The 21,132-nt window shown below is 43.2% G+C and overlaps 3 protein-coding genes across 3 annotated transcripts in view; all 3 read left to right on the top strand.

Annotated features, from left to right (window-relative positions):
* The first annotated feature begins 11,874 nt into the window (after positions 1 to 11,874).
* LOC118409173 (germinal-center associated nuclear protein-like) lies at positions 11,875 to 14,275 on the top strand. The gene is made up of 4 exons (XM_035810042.1): positions 11,875 to 12,509; positions 12,854 to 13,003; positions 13,360 to 13,541; positions 14,129 to 14,275. Exons 1-4 carry the CDS (start codon positions 12,155 to 12,157, stop codon positions 14,273 to 14,275), a joined length of 834 nt encoding a protein of 277 aa, XP_035665935.1. The 5' UTR covers positions 11,875 to 12,154.
* LOC118409172 (germinal-center associated nuclear protein-like) lies at positions 14,121 to 16,370 on the top strand. Its single transcript, XM_035810041.1, has 5 exons — positions 14,121 to 14,240; positions 14,641 to 14,901; positions 15,271 to 15,412; positions 15,802 to 16,003; positions 16,359 to 16,370. The coding sequence occupies exons 2-5, from the start codon at positions 14,802 to 14,804 to the stop codon at positions 16,368 to 16,370; spliced, it is 456 nt and encodes a 151-aa protein (XP_035665934.1). The 5' UTR covers positions 14,121 to 14,240; positions 14,641 to 14,801.
* Positions 16,371 to 18,263: 1,893 nt separating this feature from the next.
* LOC118409171 (germinal-center associated nuclear protein-like) overlaps positions 18,264 to 21,132 on the top strand; it is a 48,603-nt gene continuing 45,734 nt past the window's right edge. The window contains exons 1-5 of the mRNA XM_035810039.1: positions 18,264 to 18,286; positions 18,451 to 18,600; positions 18,916 to 19,141; positions 19,723 to 19,869; positions 20,249 to 20,372. Coding sequence (XP_035665932.1) covers positions 18,264 to 18,286; positions 18,451 to 18,600; positions 18,916 to 19,141; positions 19,723 to 19,869; positions 20,249 to 20,372 — 670 coding nt within the window. The remainder of the gene's footprint in view (positions 18,287 to 18,450; positions 18,601 to 18,915; positions 19,142 to 19,722; positions 19,870 to 20,248; positions 20,373 to 21,132) is intronic.

Below are 21,132 nucleotides of genomic sequence, written 5' to 3'. Positions count from 1 at the left end.
AACAGGGTGTAAACAGAAACTGTAGTAGACTACAGCTGACTGACGACAACCGCGTCAGTCGCCTCCTGCGCTGCATACGTTCTTGGCGTGTCTGGTTGAAAACCTGGGTAACACTGCAACATGAACATAATGACCTCCGCCTCTCCCGTCATTTTGATCCGTCCGGTGGTCAAAATTGGCACTTTTGACACAACAGGAAGAGTGAAGAAGACCAAAAAATTTATGCTGTTCGATCTGGTGTAATTCGAAACGCGTGTTTTATTTGGGTCATCTGCGGTCAATGTACTATTTTCTATTGTCATGGCCTATTTTTCAGAGTGCCTTGTATTAGAAAAAAAAACTTATTTCACAAATATAAGATTCCCGCGCCCGCCAAGTGTCAAAGGTCACATTCAGTCACTACAGTTTCTCCGTAATCAAAGAACAGCAGATGTCCCGCTATGCTCTCTGTCAGTGAGTGTAAACCGGACGCGAATCTGTAGTCTACTACAGTAGTAGACTACGATGTGTAGTACTACAGATTCAAGAAACAAGTGTAAATCGGGCCTTAGGATGGTATACATGATAAGGTATACAACATTTGTACATTCAATATTGACCAATAGCAGCTAGATAAAAATGTAGTCCTTTTCTTTAGTTGACATTTTTTAGCAAAACTCCCTCGGTGGTGGTCTTGTTGGAACCCTCCCCACTGTGAAAGTTGCTGCTTTGAATTGTTCCAGTTCCTCTGATGTGAGTTTGTCTGTAGCAGTGTACCTATCATCCCCTGCCCCTGCAGGAGTCTGTCCTGTTGTGGCTGCTGCTGCATTTGTTGCACCACCTAATCCTCCAGCTGTAGCAGAACTCCCGCCAAAACCTGTACCGGTCTGCACTCCGAACCAACCACTCGGTGCTGTTAGACCAAAGACTGCACCCAAAGCCACTGGTATGTATTTGACTGGGTTTTTCTGAATATTCCTGCACCAGGTACCCGCTATAAAACATACAACAATGGTTAGGCAACAAGATAGTCCTTTTCTTTTGTTGACTGTTTTAGCAAAACTCCCTCGGAGGTGGTCTTGTTGGAACCCTCCCTACTGTGAAAGTTGCTGCTTTGAATTGTTCCAGTTCCTCTGATGTGAGTTTGTCTGTAGCAGTGTACCTATCATCCCCTGCCCCTGCAGGAGTCTGTCCTGTTGTGGCTGCTGGTGCGTTTGTTGCACCACCGAACCCCACACTTGCTGCAGCGGTACTCCCGCCAAAACCTGCACCGGCCTGTGCTCCGAACCCACCACTCGGTGTTGTCCCACCAAAGCCTGTGTTCTGTGTGGCGGCGCTGGAACCTCCAAACACGCCAGCCTGACTTCCTGCAGTGCCAAACCCAAAGCCACCGGTAGAGGTTTGACTGGGCTGTCCGAATAATCCTACACCGGGAGTGTTAGATGCAGCAGACCCAAAGGTTCCAGCTGACGATGATGCACCGAAGCCAGCTGCTGTCCCAGAGGGTGTGCTTCCAAAGGGGCTGGCTGTTGCAGACGGGGCACTTCCAAAGGAACTGCTCCCAAACCCTGTGCTGGGCGCCGAGCCTTGTCCAAACCCTGAAGTAGCCATGTTAGCGGATGATCCAAATCCTCCTGAAACAGAACAATTAGGAGTGTTATTATCTGGGATGTCATTATACTGCATCATAATTCTCCAAATGATTCGACCATACCCTTTAAAGAACCTGTATGCACAAAAATAAAGCTCTTTCAGTATACCCTGATATGTTGATGAACAAAATGGTCCTACCTTGAGTCTGACTGCTGCCTCCAAAGAAACCACTACTTCCACCACTCACTTGGCTGAGGATAAAAAGAACAAGGCATAAGAAGTAGTGCAAAGTACTTACCATCATCTATCAATAGAGTAATAAAAACAAAATGAAAGCCAGATTTTGGATGATATTGATTAATACCTGGGTGCTGAAAAACCTCCAAAGCCTTGTTGGCTTCCTCCAAACACTGACTGGCTGCTGCTGCCTTGTAGTTCTGCAATCTGGAAAAATTTAACAAAATTAATTTGAAAAAAAAAAAAATTCTATGGAGTTCTGACATTAAAACAACCATATATGACCAAAAGAGATATGTACTGTCATACACAAAGGACTTCAGCCTCCTCCTAAGTACAACTACTGTAGAACTGTGTAAAAAGGAGAAACCTTTATTTAACTGCTTTCATATTGATGTAAAATCTAGGTAGAAATATGGAGTGTGTCACTTTCAATTGGAATCATTAAAGATACAGGTCTGACACTTGTGATTATGGGGCTTCTGGTACATCTTGAAAATAGACCATGACACAAACATCTAAAAAGGACAACTTACAATTTGGGCCTTGACATTGATATCTGGTCTCCTGTAGTCGTCTTTCTTGCTCTTGTACTTCTTCATCATCTGTGTCATTCCTTCCACCTGTGGAATGTATTTCAAGTATATTCAAAGCTGGTACACTGACATCCATATTTTATCACTATCCAACCAAACCTGGTACTTCTAATTGTATGAAGAGTGCTGTCCAAGGCCCATGCAATATGCCTTGGGTAGGCTCTGCTAAAATTTTGTGGATGTGGCTTCTAATCAGCTGTCATTTACCTAAAGAAAACATTTAGGCAACTCTTTAATTGGCTGACAGAAGATTGTGGAATGTATTTCGAGTGATATTCAAAACTGGACACTGTTCAAGAATCATCAAATAAAATCTGGCACTTCTAATGTATGCAAAGTATGCCTAAATATCAGGTACAAAACCCCACTTGCTTGAGAGTCCATGTAAAACAAAGGCATTTATCTGTGTAGCTTTTAAAATGTTGAAAAAATTTGTATATTCCCACCAACATGTGAGGGGGGGGGGATTTAAGAAATAGATATTACAGAAGCTAACTTACTTCCAAGTAGATGGGTTGACAACAAACACATGTTTACCTTTACTAAAGAAAATAATTTCCGTACTTATTTCTCAGTGGTAGCATTTTAAGAAAAAGTCAATTATCGGACAAACTCAAACAAAGACACAGTTTGGCAGAAAAAAGGAAAAAGTTTAATCAAGTAAAACTTTTTCGGAGAAAAACACAACACTAATACTACTTCAACAACTATAATAAAATTCTTAACCTTCAATAACATTTGGCGGAGAAAGGGGTGGTGGAGGGTGAAAAGGGAGAAAGAGAAGATCCGTGCGACCCGCCTGCCCAGCAAACTTTGAGTGAAGTCACTCTCACGTGTCCGGGTCAAAGGGCAAACGGGCCGAACAAAGACAGATACAGTTTGCGATCAATTAATAAAAATTACAAAATGAAATTTTTCTCAAATGACCCCACATACATAGTTGTTGAACGTTCCAGCAGCCTGAGCTTGGTAAGCCTCCCATCGAACTTCTTCAAAGGAGATATCTTCAAACCCTGGGGATGGTGTAAAGAGTTGTGATGTTATGTAGGGGGTACGGTGTGGGATAAAAATTGAGTTGATAAATAGCATTTGAAGAAAGACAACTTAGTTACAAAACTATACATTATGGACTTGTGGTGAGGTCGTAAAGCTCTAATGCCGGAAGATTTTTCAGAAGGCTGTGACACAACAAACCACCAAAAATGATCTACAGCAATGTTGTTCACAGCAAGACAGCTGAATTTTTCAGGACACATAAATGGCTATCCAAAGAGTGTCCTCAATTTGAAATTTTACAACAATTGCACTACACATATGACCAGGCCCTTAGTCAAAAGAACTTATTATTGTGGTTGACTTGACTATCTTGAATTTGAGATGCATAAATTGGTACCAAAATAATTCATAGAACGTACCCAGTACACTTTTCAGGTCCTTGGTGTAGCAGTAACAGGAGAAAGGCCACATCTTCGATGCATCCCAGACTTCCATGTCCTTCACAATAGTTTCTCTGGAAAGTTACAAAAAGTCAAAATGCTAATTAGTGAAATCAAAGAATTTTCCACCTTCAAATCTGAGAGAAACCTTGCAAGCTTCTTGATCTACTAGTCCATGTATGACTTTTACTCCACCAGCAAATGTGGTAACTTCAAAAGGCATTTACCTGCACATGCACCTGTACATGAATCAAGCAGCATAACTACCATCCTATTGTTCAATGAAAATTGTAAAGTGCTGTCTAGTTCTCTAGTATACAAAGAAAACTCAAGTACAAGCAACAGTCAAAAAGTAACAGGTTTAAATCAACTTTGATGGATTTAATTATGACTTACACATTGATATAACTTACATGATTTGTTCAGGTGTTGGGTCGCCATCCTTGGTGGATAACGTATCAAACTTGTTTTGACTCTTGAATCCAAAAGTCTGTTGGCTCTGCTGCCCTCCAAACCCTTTCTGCCGACCAAATGAACCTCCCCCTGTAAAAAACAAATAGACTTGCTACAAATATCCTTCATATAAGCATTACAGCTGGATTTACAGCACACTGGCACAATCTGGAAAAAAGGAACACTTTTAATGCAGAAGAATATCCAAAGAAGTCAGTTTCAAGTCAAACATCATCCAAACTAAACTGCTTTTTCTTTTCTTCACTCTTTTCAGTAACTTCTAGTTATTATCATTTCTCTTTAATCAGCCATGGTCATTTTTGTAGATACATATTGCATTTTGACTGTATTCCTATGGATCTATGTCTTAGAAGAACAGGAGTGTCCACTGTTAAGCCCACATACCTCCAAATCCTCCCCTTTGCCCTCCACCAAACCCACCACCACCACCTCCACTGGAGCTGTAGTCATCCCTCCTGCCACCACTGTAACCACCAAAGCCACCCCCTCTGGAGTCATAGTCATCTCCATAGCTGCCCTCGCCGTAACCGCCCCTCTGTCCACCCCTGCCGCGCTGACCACCACCTCCGTAACCACCTCGCTGACCACCACCACCACCGTAACCTAAGCAGTTATGTAGCCTTAGTTAGCTGTAATTTCAATGTCAATTAAGGTAGAGTCATGTGTTAAGTTGTAACAGTATCGTAATGTTCAAACATCATTTTCAGGAAAAAGGTGGACTGGTGCACCTTACGCAAAAATGTTACGTAATAGAAATTTTGGTACATAGAACAAATTTTGAGTGTACAACCTACACTCACTGTAATCGTAAACCTACAAGTACTACTAGTACACTACAAAGCTGGCATCTGAAATTCTACGGCTAACAAGTGATATAAGAAATGCTTGAATCTTTTTTATACTCCAGGAAGACTAGTAAATGTGTATTGTACATTATAACTTTTGGAAATGGAGATTGTAAACAAACAAACCTCCCCGTTGTCCCCCGCCCCCATAGCCTCCACCATAAGACTGCTGCTGGTAGCCTTCAAGGAAACAAAGTTTATCGGGACATGTTATCAAAATCAAGACAATGGCCCAGACAAGAATTTGTGTACAAGTCTTCCAAAGGCTACAAAAGTCTTCATCAAGTTGAAGTTGGTAGCCTCAAAATGAAAGAAGAAGACCGCCCCCCCCCCCCATACATAAACAGTGCATTCTACAACACAGTACAAGGAGCGTCATTGGCGCCTTAGTCTAAATTTCAATGTAAAGCAAATACAGTCTAGCAGTCTACTCAATTTCAATGTCATATGATCTTATCTTCTTAATGTTCAGGTGGCCACCATCATCTTGTTGATGTTTCTGCCACACTTAAAGGAGGTGCTGGTACAGGAGGTTTCTGTTGTAGTTTCAAGTAATGTTATGCCTTGGGGGTCTACTATAACTGTTAGTGTAGCTTTGCCACCTTATCCCTGAAGGATTCCAAGGATGGGGCAGTCACCATCTCTGCAGGAAGCAAGTTCCACTCGGACACAGTTCGTGGAAAGAATGACATCTGTCTGTACTGAGTTCTGCCTAGAGGAATATTGTAGTAGAAAGGGTGAGACTGTCTTGTCTGACGTTTGGGTTGGCTAAGTGTAGGAAGGTTCTTAGAGTTGATGGTCACCATTCCGTGATGGAACTTGTAGAAGGTACAGAGTCTTGCACGTTTACGGCGAGTCTGCAGAGTGTCCCATGAGAGTTCTTGTAGCATGTCACCAACACTTGAGGACTGACGGAAACGATGACATACCCATCTTGCCGCTCTGCGTTGTATTTTCTCAACAGTGTTGATGTCCTTGGCAGTATGAGGGTCCCATACTACACTGCCGTATTCAAGGGTAGATCTTACTAGAGCTTTATAGGCTGCCTCCTTGATGGCTTTGCAGTTGACTTTGATGTTGCGGCGGATGAATCCTAGTGTTTTGTTTGCTTTGTTTGAGATGTTCATGATGTGTGGGCCCCACTTTAGGTCTTTGGTGAGTGTCAAACCAAGGTATTTCACTTGGGTCTCTTTTTGGAGAATATGGCCATGCAGTTGGTACTCTGCTTCCTGTGTCTTCCTACTGCGAGTCATATGGACGGTTGAGCATTTTTTTGGGTGGAATGACATCTGCCATCGCTTCTCCCACTCTGCAAGCTTGTCGAGGTCTTTCTGAAGGCAAACTTGGTCATGGGCAACCTTGATGGTTTTGTGACAGGCTGTGTCATCTGCAAACAGCCTTGGAGATGAGGACAAGTCGTTTAGCAGGTCATTTATGAAAATGAGGAACAAGGAGGGACCTAAGACGGAGCCCTGTGGGACTCCTGATTCCACTGGAACATACTCCGACCTTGAGCCATTTACGATAACGGCCTGCTTCCTATTCAGCAAGAACTCTCGAATCCAGGTGTTGACCTTACCATCGATGCCGTAATGCCTCAATTTGTGCACCAGGAGACTGTGACTAACTTTGTCAAATGCCTTAGAAAAGTCTAAGACAAGTAGGTCTTCTTGGTGACCTTTTTCAAGTGTTGCTGAGACCTCATCAACTAGACCCAAGAGTTGGGTCTCGCATGAGCGGCCTTTCCGGAATCCATGTTGTTGTGTACAAAGGATCTGATACTGTTCGCAGTAGGTCATGATGTTACTTACAAGGATATGTTCCATAAGCTTACATGGAATGCTGGTTAAAGATATCGGTCTATAGTTCTCTGCTTTGTAACGCTCCCCCTTTTTGAACACTGGACATACGTGAGCACACTTCCAGTCATCCGGGACGATCCCGTTGTCAAGGGAAGCCTGGTACAGAAAGGCTAGCGAAGGTGCTATTTCTGTAGCTACCTCTCTCAGGACACGAGGGCTGATCTTGTCCGGTCCACTGGCCTTTTTGGGGTCGAGATTTCTGAGGAGCTTCTCTACACCAGCAGTCGTGATGATGACGTCATCCATAACAGGTTGTTCTGGATTTAGCGGAGGCATCTGAGTTCTTATCTTGAATTCCTGTTCAGTGAGGTCAACCCTGGCACTGAAAGCTGACTGGAATTGGCGGTTTAAGATCTCGGCCCTCTCTTTATCATCTGTTACAAGCTTCCCTGCTTCTTTCAGTGGTGATACGCCTGAGTTCTCATTTCTCTTGGTTTTGATGAAAGACCAGAACTTCTTGGTTAGTTTGGGCTGATCGGAGCAGTTCTCAGTGATAAGGTCCTGTACGTGTCTCCAGTACTGCTGTCTCAGCTGCTGTTGGACCTGACGCTTGAGAGACTTGAATGTTTGAAGTAGGTCTTGTCTTCCGGTCTTTTTATACTTCTTATGGATTCTATCCCTTCTTCTTATAAGTTTCAAGATTTTGTGGGTTATCCATGCTGGACTCCTCCTAGCACGAATCTTCTTGCATGGGATGAACTCCCGAACTCTTTCCTGTAGACCAATCTTCAGGTCTGACCACACGGCCTCGACATCCGGTTTGTCAGCATGAGTGGACAGGATTGAGTCAGTTAATTCTTGCGTTGCCTGCCGTAGACCTGCCCAGTCAGCTTTACTGAAACAAAGAACCTGGCGTTCTTTCTGGAGGACACGAGCGTTTGATATTTGGAGTTCTGCATAAGGAATGTCATGGTCTGACAGACCAGGTACAATTTCAATACGAGGGAACAAAGAAGGGTGATTTGTCACTATTATATCCAGAGTGTTTTCTCCTCTGGTGGGTTTCTCAACTATCTGTTCCATTCCAAGGTCACTGATTATATCCATGAAAAGCCGATGGATATTTGGGTAAGACGATCCTGGCTTCAGAACTTTCTCCCCCCAGTCAAAGTCAGGAAGGTTGAAGTCGCCACCAAGGACAACAATGGCATTACTGGATTGGCAAGCCAACCTAGTTGACTCCGCCATCTCTTTCAGACTGTCCTCAAGTCCTTCATGTGGGCGGTAGTAACTGCCAATCAGCAAGTCCCTTTTCCCTCTAAGCTTCACCTTGGCCCACACAATCTCACAGTCCCTGTCAAGGCTGGTTTCCATTGTAGCTTCCAGGAGGTCTGACACGGCTACAAGGACTCCCCCACCGTACTTGTTCCTGTCTTTCCTGTAGACCTTGGAGTAGCCAGGAGGGAAGATCTCACTGGAGCTGATTTCCGGTGTCTCCAGCCACGTTTCTGTGCCAAGGATTATATCTGGTCTAAGGCTCTGGATAAGATGGTCAAGTTCAGCCACTTTTCCTCGAATTGATTGAAAGTTGACATTTAGTATACGTAGCGGTCTGTTTATGTTCTTGTTTTGCTGGTTTTGGCGGGTTGGAGTAGAGCTGTGGGTTGGGTGGAAAGAATCGTCCGAGCAAAAATGATGTATTATACTTTACTGTACTCTGCTTTCCTCTTCTCTACTCACATTTATATTTCGCTGTGGCTATTGACACACTCAGTGTGCCAATAGCCAAACAGGCTATTGACACACCGAGATGCCAGTCAGCCAATCAGAGCTTGTAACATGCCTTTCCGGCAATATTTTACACAAGCAATAGTTGATTAGACATTGTTCGGAAGATTAGACATTGGAATCTTTGAATGTTGGAATGAACGGACGTATTCAAGTTATGCCCTACATCTGGATACCTAATAATGCCTTCATCGTGTATGTATGACGTAGCGTAGTGGATAGAGCGTTGACCCAGGAATTCATGATACCAGCTCCGACCCGGTTCGAGTCCGCGCCGGAGTTTTTTTAATTTTTTTTTTTCAATTTTTCTTGTCCCTTTTTAAACATCCCTTTGATATAAGAATATTTTATATATAAACAACTTTTAAAGTTTCTGTTAACAATATAAACCAAAAATAACACTGACCACAAAACATGTCATAATTTTCGGCCGTGTGGTTCCGGCGCTATCGGCAGCGACTCCGAAGAATATTTCTTTCACATTAAAAATAAGGGAGGTAAAACAACAACTATAACTTCGCTCCTTAGGTGATATAAGTTTCGAGGCCGCAAATTCTCCAATACGGCAGGAATTCGTCGGTAAACACAGCTGAAAACGTGTCCTAACCGATCCAACATGGCTGCCATGATCACAGATCACATGCGGTGACAGTAAAACTAGCACCCTATATGATAGCAGATTCCGATGTTTAAAATTGTGCCGTAAACACGTGAAAAAGATCGTATTTTGGGTTGATAATGGACACAGGATGCCATTTGTATTTTTCAGAGTGTTGATTGTCAAATATAATCGTAAGATTTCCTCATTTTAGTGGTTTCTATCACTGGGTGTGTCAATAGCCTAACAGGCTATCGACACACTCAGTGTGCCAATAGCCTAAACAGGCTATCGACACACTCAGTGTGTCAATAGCCTGTTAGGCTATTGACACACTGGGTGTGTCAATAGCCTCGCTCTTTATATTTTGCCCCCCTCCTAATCTCCAAGCAGATCCTACAATGGCATAAGATAGTACCAAACTGGCCAAGAAGTTTAGTCAGCCAAGAGGTGTCCATTTGCCATGTAGAATCTGCCCCCAGTCGGCTAGAACAAAGGTTATTAACATCCAATTGTTTCCCATTCAAACTCTGCTTGCAGTGTAGGTGCTAATTGCCCTCCTTCCTGTTTGGTGCTAACTTCCAACTGGAACGTGTGCTGGTCAATGACTTTGTCCCAGTGCAAGTCGCTCGTAAAATCATTAGCACATGACAACAGGGAGGGGCAGCAACACCATTGTTGAATAGAAATGCTCCTCCCTGTTTCAGTGGAGGCAGATCCCCGGTAGCAAAACACACTCCTAAGCCGGCTTCACTCCTCTGGCAGCTTTTGATACTATCTTATGCTACCGTAGGATCTGCTTGGAGATTACCCCCCTCCGGCCTCCCCACATTTCCGTGATAGCGAAACCTACCTTGCCCACGAGGATGCTCGTTAAAACACCTGCTCCCGAACTTACAATTGCCCTGTTGATAAAATCTACAGATAACCATCTTTTTAGTTCTGTATAAGCCTGTATGATACGACGAAAACGTATTATTTCAAGGAATTTGGTCAAACTTTCGTTCAGTTCACAATTTTTGTTTCGATTGCCGCCATCTTTGATGCTTTGGACAGAAAATAGCATCACGTTTGTAAGAGCAGCATTTATGACGTCAGAGAGACGTGAAAACGTAAAAGCTAAGCCTTTCAAGAAAAAAAATAATTTTAATAGAGTTTACTAAAATATCAATGGGCACATGTGTACCACAATTAGGATAACTACATTTAAATATGACGTTTATCGAACACATTGTGAGTAATTTTGTATCACACAAATAGAGTGCTAGTTTTTTCAGTGCAAAGCACAGTTTGATTCTGGCGGTGCGTGAGCTCGAGCATCAACAGCTCCTTAGGAGATAAATTTAAGATGAGTTCCTCCGGTAAATTCGCTCAGAAGAAGGTAAGTTCTTGTGTGCGTGTGTGGTGTACAAGGGACTTTGTATTTGCAATCTTTTAAATAGCATGCACGCACTTTCAGCAGAGGCGGCCGCAGAACAAAAAATGGGGAGGGGGGCTTAGTGTCAGTGTCACAAAAATATATGAGTATGACCAGATTTGTGACGAATGGTATACATGGTACGTATGTCGTGTTTGACCAGTATATATAACATGTATATTCAAGGAATTAACTCTAATACCTGCACACTCAATTGCCCTGTTTTTTTTTTTGCTTCTTTTCACAAAGACTTTAAAAGAGGAGACTGGATGAAAAATTATAATCATCATTATTTATACAATTTTTCTCCAACATATTTTCCTGGGTTCGGAGCGGTTCATCCGCCAAACTGACGTCTCCATCATTGATACATTCAACGTTAACTCTCGCTGACATTTTCCAGAAAAAGGAGGCTTTACGGAGGCTGTCCCAGGGGTTTGACAGAACGCCACGAGGCGTGGGGAGAGGCGGAGGCCCGGAGAGAGGAGGGCGTGAGAGGGGTCCCAGGAAACGGTGGCCCAGTGACAGAGCTCCTGGTACTGGGGCCAAGAGAAGAGTCAGTCTGGAAGGTAGGACAACGAGGAACACATGTACCACTCTTATTCTATTCTTACATGTATAACTCCAAGTGGGAAGTAGTAAGCTAGTGGTGTTATTACGGAATAGAGAGATTTCTTCTCATGAAATTAAAAGATGTACATTTTCCCTTCAGCAAAAGAGTATAATTATAAAAAGTGATGATCTTGATATTGTCCAAATATGACATGACATTGTGTTACTCACTTACTGTAGCATGCATGTAGATACCAGACTAGTGACTATACAATGGAAGTATAAGTAACCACCCCCCTTCTTACCATTCCAGCAGGGACGAGGTCTAACCCATTTGCACAGCAGCCGACCACCATCTTCAGTGGCACCGGTAGTTCCCCGTCTGTCAACATCTTTGCTCCACCAACAGCCAAGAGCGACGATGTCACTGATCCATCCTCCGGCCTTCCTCCTTCAAGCCAGGGACCTGCGGCCCTCGGGAGCAGCACTGCTTTTGCCACTGCAGGGACCCAAGGCTTCGGTGTGTTTGGCGTCCAGCAGACGACTAAGGCGCTTGGCGCCGGATTCGGCGGGCAAGCTGTGTTTGGAGCATCAACAAGCACCACCGGTGGCTTCAAATTTACCACCACGGACACCAAAGCCAGTTTTAGTGCTACAGAGACTGTCTCAACAGGTGGGTTTGGGGCCAAGCCAGCCTTTAGCGCCAGTGGTGTAGCCTCCGCTCCTTCCTTTTCCTTCACCACAGGCAGTGATAAGGATGCTGGTGCTCCCAGCTTCGGTGGAGGCAGTCCGTTCGGGGGCGACACCCCTTCTTTTGGAAGCAAGACTTTTGGACAAATGTCCGGCGGTCCGTCCGGATTTCCGTCCTCTTCTACTTCATCAAACTTCCCTTCTGCAGGGGTGGCAATATTCGGGAGACAGGACCAAACGGAACAGAGTTCCGTCTTTGCCAAACCAGAGGAAACGAAAACAGGAGCTGCAGCCGTATTTGGAGGAAAGGGACAAGACACGACAAACCAGAGTAAAGAAGCGGTTCTTGCCGGCGAAGGGAGGGAGGGCAGCCCTAGCAGGAGGCCAGTTATCGACAGGAGCTCGATTTTGAAGCGATCGCGAGCTGACGCTGGTGACGATGCTACCAAGAAAGTCAGCAGAAAGATAAATGTGGAGCCAAGCACATCAGGACAGCCAAAAAGTAAGTCATTAGCATCCAGTATATATGTGTATATCTAGAAAAAAAGGAAGAAAATAATCATAGCAAATGTAGCTTTCAACACAAATAGACTTGTAATAATGTATAATTATGTGATCTTCGCTGAATTTTTTTGTGTATCGTATGCGGTTGAGATGATTCTGCAGTATAATAGTAATATACGAAATACATAATTGTGTTGTCATGATTTTGCTGTTAAAGGTTACTTTGAAAACCATGAATAAGAAAAAACAAATTTTGATTATCACTAACAATGCCACAGTTTACACTGTGTCACTCCATACAAACCTCTTCAAGTTTATTGTTAATTGCCGTATCTAATGTAGGTCCTCAGAAGGCCGCAGCGGCAGTGGGGGCGGCAGAAGATGACACTGAACTGGAACCGTATAAACCCCTTGCACGGCCCAGTGATACTGAACTGGAACCCTACAAACCCCTGGCACGGCCCCGGCTGTCATCCTCCGACTCACAGTCAGGTAAACATGGGGATCAGTTCCGGTATCTGCTCAAGAAGAGTACTTGGGATCGATAAAATCTGGTCTACATGTATGTGGACAGGATTCTTATAATGTTAGTGTCAATGGGAAAAAGTGGTCCCATTCAATTGATTGACTAGGTAGTTCTTATGTAGATGTCATCACTTGTGACAGTTTTACAGTATCTTTAGCTCTGTAGCTGGTACAATTGAAATACACCACCATACAAATACAGTCAGCTAACTTAGTAGTACATAGATCTATATGCTGTAAACTGAAACCACAGCTGGTCAGAACAGCACTTGTTTTAGATTTCAGCTTTGTCGTTATTTTGAACGTTGAATTTCTTTTTCCAGGCACCAGGCGGTTCCTGACAAAAGAGGAGGTCAGCACACGGACAACCCTACGCTGCTCGGACGTCCCTAAAATGTGCAACGACAAGGAATTCCTCAGAAGGCACTTTTCCAAGTTTGGAAAGGTGGTCAGAGTCAACCCGAACCGCGACAAAAACACTGCTCTCATCTCCTTTGCCGATCATGTAAGTTCATCATAGTTCATACTCTTCTTCTTTCTCCCTGTTTGATTTTGAGGCTGCCAACTCCAACTTGCTGAAGATTCTGTAGTCTATATACAGACTGTAACTTTAGTGTAAGGTTTGATCCACTCACACCGGGAAGGACGGGTTCTTTAACGTGCTCAAAGTGTGGCTCTTGTCAAACACAGGACCTCCATTTATTGTCCTATTTGAGGGAGGGCCCTAGCCGAAGCTAGGCACTCATTTTCACCTGAGTGAAGTGAGGAAAGTTGTGTAAAGTGCCTTTCCTAAGGGCATGAGTACTCCCAGCTATTTTTCCAGTGTTGGTTAGATAAAGCTTAGTTTCTTCAATTCGTTTGTTTATTCTCAGGCACTGTGCTGCATAAAGATGAACAATGTGTACATTTAAAAAAAAACCAATAATCTTGAAAACTAAAAGAGAGGCTCTACACTGTATCTCGTAGTCTGTAGTCTGTGTATGTCATAATAGTAGTTTTTCCAGAACCTACTCGCAGAGACAATGTCTGAGTATGATAGAAGTGTAATTAACATTAGTCAACAAGTCTTCATTGTAATTTGTCATTTTGTAGAAATCAGCCTCGGAGGCCAAGAAAAAGGGTCGGCTGCTGCAGAAGAACACTCGACCAATCACGATCTTTTGGGGATCTGGCAAGACTTCTCCCAAGGGGAAGGCTGCAGCAGGTGGGGCAGAGTCCACAGACAGCAGTGTTGTATAAGCTTGTACATGTACAGTATGCATGTTCCCTGTGATTGTGGTTGCCAGAATTTTCCTGAATCTTAGAATTGCCTGAGAGTTAATCGTTTTATTTTTGCCTAAAAATCTACCCTATCACAATTTGAACCGGGCTCATCAACTTTGGAATATCAACAGTTACTGATCCTTAAGTTAAAAATTGACAACAATGGAAAGAATATCTGGAGTAGTATTCCCCAAAATTTCATTTAGAGTATGTAGATTTGTCAGTCAATCAACTTTCCTGCTGTATGATGCGTATTTTCAACCCGGGTCTTCAATTACTTACAATGCATGGTACCAGTATGGGAAGGTCACCTTTTTTATGTAATGACACTGTACTTTCAGATACAGGCACTGCAGCATCAAGAGCAGAGCCAGTTGCAGGCACATCAGGACTCAGTGCAGGTGGTAGGAAGTCTGCACAAGGGGCAGCTGCTAAACCAGAGGCTGGCAGGTCCTCCTCCTCAGCCAGCAGTGAGAGAAGGGATGCTGAGAAGAAGCCAGCCATGGGGATCACCAGCATGGGGAAGCTGAGAGGGATGGCTGGGAAGAATGCCTACGAGAAGTTTCAGATTCTGGAACAGAGAGATCGCATCATCAGGCAGGGTAAGGTGGCCTCCTGGTCTGTTGGTACAAGAAGTATTCTGCTGAAAACTAGTGTTAACAATTACGGTAGTATAATTTTCTGTGAGTTGTATGTTTCTTTATCAACTGTGTGAGGATGTATGCTGTACGTTTGAAGACATACATGTACCTAGACCTATGGAGCATAGAGAGATAGATGAAAAGAGTCATGGTCAACTTGAGTCTGCGCAACTAGAGAAATAAGATGATTACATTTCATGGAATACATTGTACTTGCATAATACAGAGATTGAAATACAAGCTGCATGCTCTGCATCTGGTTATAGCACATAGCACTGTTGAAGTAACCAAATTTTTGACATGACATTTCTTTCCTTTCCTATTTTATAGGATCCAAGAAACAGACAGACCTGGCCACAGCGAAGGCGTTTGTGGGTACCTGCCAGGACATGTGTCCGGAGAAGGAGCGATACGAGCGAGAGTTCCAGAACAGGCTCTCCCTCTTCGAGACTCTCCCCGATGACGACAACAGGTAAATAAATACATGTGGTATAGTACCTCTGGCCTCTAGACTAAGCTTCATTTATATGGTTCTTTTGCTAGCTTTCATGCTTATGTATGTAGGGTAGGGATGTAAGATTGGGTTGTATGTATTTTCATAAATTTATTATAAGGGTCAGATCTTCGGTTGTTTTTCAACTGATTTCCAAGTGAACCCTGAAAATAGCTGGAATACGCAATTCAGCGCGCTACAGCGCTGTCATGTATTGGAGATTGGAACTATAATCAATAAACTATCATTATAGATAGTAGTAAATATAAATTACATATGTTTTATGTTTGCATAATTTGCAAAGGACTCCAGGTAGATTAGTATACAGGTGTTGTATCACTAATAAACATTAACATCAACCTAAACAGGATCGACCACACGAAGGCCGTGAAGGAATACGCTCGCTCGTCAGCCGACAAGGAAGAGCCCCTGCCACACGAACTCCGACCTCCCCATGTGCTGACACTGACCATGAACTACCTAGTGAACAACATCCTGGACCTGGGGAGGGACGGGAATTGGGGGGACTGGTACGACTTTGTGTGGAACAGGACAAGGGGCATCAGAAAGGTATGCAATGATAACCCTTCCTGTAGTCTGGGTATTAAACCTGCTCTTCTACTGTAGCAGATCTCCTCAGTGTCACTAACGAAAGACACTAGTAGTGGATGCTATTTGAAACATCTGACTGTTTCCAAAATTATATCTAGTTGTTTGAGTAAATGCTATTTGGCATACCTTATTTACCTGGATTTCTAAACTTCATTGACAAATCCATCTCACACCTTTTTGGTATATAGGAGCATTGTCCATCTCTGTCCCTCATCTATAGGCCATAACAGTTGACTTAGTAAGTCTACTGGTAGTGGAGGGTGTTCAACTCTCATACTCGAAAGCAGAGAAAATGATATGCTCCATTTTTCAGACTTTAGTGTGAGCCTCCAGCCTGGGTTTAAACTTCCAAATGCACTCTCTAATCCTAGGCCATTGCATTGAGTGAAGTTAATGTATTGGTTTTGGCTGTCTGTGTGTTGGTCTGTTGTCTTCCCTAACTTTGTTCTCTCCCCCATCCCAGGACATCACCCAGCAGCTCTTGACTGACCACACAGCTGTGGACCTGACAGAAAAGTGTGCCCGTTTCCACATCCACTGTGCCCACCAACTGTGTCAGGAGCCCATGACGGTAAGGCTGTACTTGTGTGTGTACCTGTACCTGCACCTGTACCTGTGCCCATACCTGTACCTGTACCTGCACCTGTACCTGTACCTAAACAAACTAAATCACTAGTTTCCACATCCACTGCGCACACCAACTGTGTCAGGAGCCCATGACGATCTGTTATCTATCTATTTATAATAGGCTCCAGTATAATTTTGGACATCCAGATTAAATCTGTAACATGTTATTGATTTGAAATAGATAATCCAAATCAATTAATATTTGTAAGTCAACACTAGCAATTAAAAAGTAGCATTAGGTTGGTAGAAAATTAGGTGGTCCTCATTTAACTTCGTGGACGCAAAATATACCATGGTGGCCCATTACACTCGAATGCACTAGCCAGTCATCCCTGTTGTATAACATCTAATTTTGTGCAGCCATAATGGTCAAGAAACATCAATGTGATACATTCAATACTTTGAATTTTCTTTAAATCAGGGTTCTGGCTTGTGCAGCATATGCTAGAATTTCGTACTCAGTCTGACATTGCCTATTTATCTATAAAAACCTGAAAAGCTGGGTCTGAGTTATGGCAGTTATAATGATGAGTTTGAATTCTGCCCTGTTGCCCAGGTCTTCGACCCGAAGATCAACAACGAGAACCTGACCAAGTGTCTGCAGAGCCTGAAGCAGTTCTACCACGACCTGACTGTGGAGGGGAGGTTCTGTAATAACGAGGGGGAATTCCGCGCCTACGAGCTACTTCTGAACTTGAACCAGGGAGACATCCTCAGGTGAGGAGTGGCCTTGTTTCTTGTAAACCAGTGTAGAATAGTCAATAGGGGAGGTTCTGTAATAACGAGGGGGAATTCCGCGCCTACAAGCTACTCCTCAACCTCAACCAGGAAGACATCCTCAGGTGAGAAGTGGTCTTGTTTCTTGTTAACTAGTGTAGAATAGTCAATAGTTGAGGTTCTGCTCTAACGAACAGGAATCCCATGCCTACGATTTGCTCCTCAACCTGAACCAGGGAGACATCCTCAGGTAATTAGTGGCCTTTTTTTCTCTTTATCTATAGTGTTTGGTAGAGGTATCAATACATATCAGAGCTCAGATTTCATTTTTTGGGAATATTGCACTGGACAGGTGTGCTTATCCTAAAGATTCAGGTGCACTTAAAAATTAAAAAAGAAAGATGAACTGATTCATTGAGATGGCAGCCAATCAGCACTAAGTACAGGGTTGTCTGAGATGAACTGATTCATTGAGATGACAGCCAATCAGCACCAAGGACAGGCTGTTTGAGATGAACTGATTCATCGAGATGACAGCCAATCAGCACCAAGGACAGGACTGTTTGAGATGAACTAATTTATTGAGAGGACAGCCAATCAGCACCAAGGACAGGGCTGTTTGAGGTGAACTGATTTATTGAGAGGACAGCCAATCAGCACCAAGGACAGGGCTGTTTGAGGTGAACTGATTTATTGAGAGGACAGCCAATCAGCACCAAGGACAGGGCTGTTTGAGGTGAACATATTCATGAAAAAAAAGACAGCCAATCAGCACTAAGACTGGCTGAAATGAACTAATGATAGCCAATCAGCACCAAGGGTATTGAGATGATAGCCAATCAGCACCCAGGACAAGACTGGTTGAAATTAAGTAATGATAGCCAATCGGCACCAAGGGTATTGAGATGATGGCCAATCAGCACCAAGGACAAGACTAGTTGTAATGAACTATTGATAGCCAATCAGCACCAAGGAGATTGAGATGATAGCCAATCATCGCCAGAGGTGCTTATTGTCCCACACGTAATTTTGACCCTCTCATGTTTTTGTCTTCTCCACAGAGAGGTGCAGCAGCTCCGTCCCGAGGTGCGGAATTCCCCCCAGATGAAGTTTGCCCTCCAGGTCTTCTCAGCCCTCAACAACAACAACTTTGTCCGCTTCTTCAAGCTTCTGCAGGCGGCCCCGTACCTACCTGCCTGTATCATGCATAGGTACCTAACACAGGTAACATATCCCTATATTCTCTTTACTACTTAAGGGCATGAAAGGCTTTCTTTTGTTACTTGCAGCATCACAAGTTTTCAAAGTTTGCCTATAATTCAGACCTGCTTGGGGGCTGGGACCTAAAATACAGTGCTGTATTCTTTTTATGTCATACCCACCTGAGAAAGCATGCATTTCAGTGCAAAAAGTGTGAAAGAAGTTTAAAACAATTGGTCTCTTCAAATGAAAAATTGTTAGAGCACCAATTCCAAAGTCTATGTTTTCAAATTGTTCAAATGTTCAGGTGTTCAAATTGTCGACAGTGGCACAGTGGCAGGTTTGGGAAGCTTGTGTGATGCCTTTAAGTATAGACACATCCAGAACTCAAACACTAGCACAGCCCAATTAAGATGTAAATACTTTTACCTGTTCCAGGTCCGTACACAGTCCATCAAGGTGATGAACAGAGCCTACTCCATCACTGGTCGCACCACCCAGTTCCCGGTGTCAGATTACATGCGCATGATGGGGTTTGAAGATGAGGATGAGGTCAGTTAAGTCTTATGTCAAATGATTACATTTCACTCCCTACATGTGTGCATAGGTCAGCAGTATGGATGGGAAGAAAAGATATGTCATGTATTTCTAGACAGAGTATCACTAGTTTTGAAATGCTAATCTGAAAATAATGAGGCACAAGTTACCCTTAAAAGTTCTTCCATGAAGTCTCAGGGATCAGTCACATGAATAAACATATTAAAGTCTGTATGCTTTGTGTGTTGACAATTTTTTTGGATCTAGGTTAAGTTCTGGGGAAGAAGTTATTTTGTTCTTACTTTGACTCACCGTTCGGCAGCCTACTGAATACTAAAAATACTTCCGAATCGTCGGCCTCAAAGTTTACCTGAGCTAAAATAATGCCAGTACAGATTTGAATGCACCCATGTGACTAATCCCTTAGATTGCTACATACAGGCCATGAGGTTCTTTACAATGTAGCCCTTTCTGTTGTTCAGACTGCCATCTTCAGCGAGGCGTTTGGCCTGGCTGTGTTGGACGGTGCAGCTTGGTTGGTTATGTAAAGTTAAGATTAATTTACATTGCTAAGATTTATCCATTCTGTTGTTCAGACTGCCATCTTTAGCGAGGCGTTTGGCCTGGCCGTGTTGGACGGTGCCGTCGGGTTCAGCCGTACGACCTTCATCGAGGGGGAGAGTATTCCCCGGGCCAAACGGCTGGCTGTCGTCGCGAGCAAGAGGACGGTTTCTGTCGGGGAGGTAGGAATCGGTTGGGCTTTTTATATGTTAAACTATCAATGGATGTCAGTGAATAGGTTTACAAAAGTTAGACATCCATATAAATGATATTCAAAGACAGATCAATCTCTACTAGTGGATGAAAATTATTTCCAGAGGTTTTTGTATACAAACTTGCTGCAGTGCAAACTACATGTACTACCAGTCAGTATTGCCCAGAGGAAAGTGACAGACAGTCACCGAAACGTTGGCTAGCTGTACACTTTTCAACCAATTATTGCAATGTGTCAACATGTACATTTGTCAAGATTTTAAGTTGTAGGTTCCTACATAAATGCTGTAAGATATTTGGAATGTTTAGATTTTTGAAGGAACTTTTCTATTTTTAATTCCCCTGTAGATAGTGCAGGGTAGCCCACTCCCTCCCAACACCGTCCACGTGCCAAAGAACAGTTTTGATGGGTCAGGGTTCTTCATCGGAGGCAGCCTGCCCGACGTAGGCATGGACACCCAGCAAGTGAAAGGTACATGCCAACCAATTGTTACACTTAAGGCCACACCAATTTAATTTCTTGGTTCTCTGATTTTTTCAGAAAAATATTGGGGCGGTCGGTCGAGAAAAAAAAAGAAAAAAAATTGCAAAAAGTCTGTGGTGAACTTATTTAACACAGAAAAACAAGGTAAAGTAGTCAAGTTTTCAGTTTTTCATGGCATGATTTATCCAATGAATCTCTTCCTTCGATTTTATACCACTGTTCTGATCATGTGACTGCAAATAAGCGCTCTGATTGGTTTATCAGCAATATGTGCCCCTGGAATGGGGTTTTTTAAAGGTGTGCAATAGCAAAACCTATGTTATTTTTCTTGGGACTAAATTTTTTTATTTTTTTTGCAAATCGGAAAAAAATGGGTCGGGAAATCCGAGAACCAACAAATTAAATTGGTGTGGCCTAAGCTGACATATTTTGAAATTATTCTAGTTGGTGTAGAGCAGCAGCAAAGTGTAGCTTAGTATGCTCAATCCAGTGGTCAGTGACCCTGCATCCAGACCAAGAAGTTGTGAGTTGATGCTCACCTACTATAAATGCTAATGGAAAGAGCCGCAGTCCTTAACCTGGGTCCACTGCTCATAGTAATTGTGAAAACGAGCTACATAGGGGAATTTCCTTGGTACAATGAACCTGTAAATACCGTATACAGAGCCTGTCTTCTCTGTCATGGTTGGTAGAAGAATAGCTCACAATTCATAGAGTAAACTGGTTTGATATCTGTTTCACTTTCAAA

Source organism: Branchiostoma floridae, chromosome 2, assembly GCF_000003815.2.
Source record: "Branchiostoma floridae strain S238N-H82 chromosome 2, Bfl_VNyyK, whole genome shotgun sequence".
Taxonomy (NCBI): Eukaryota; Metazoa; Chordata; class Leptocardii; order Amphioxiformes; family Branchiostomatidae; genus Branchiostoma; species Branchiostoma floridae.
Note: the sequence above shows the minus strand (reverse complement) of the source record. Positions and strands in the feature narration are given on the sequence as shown.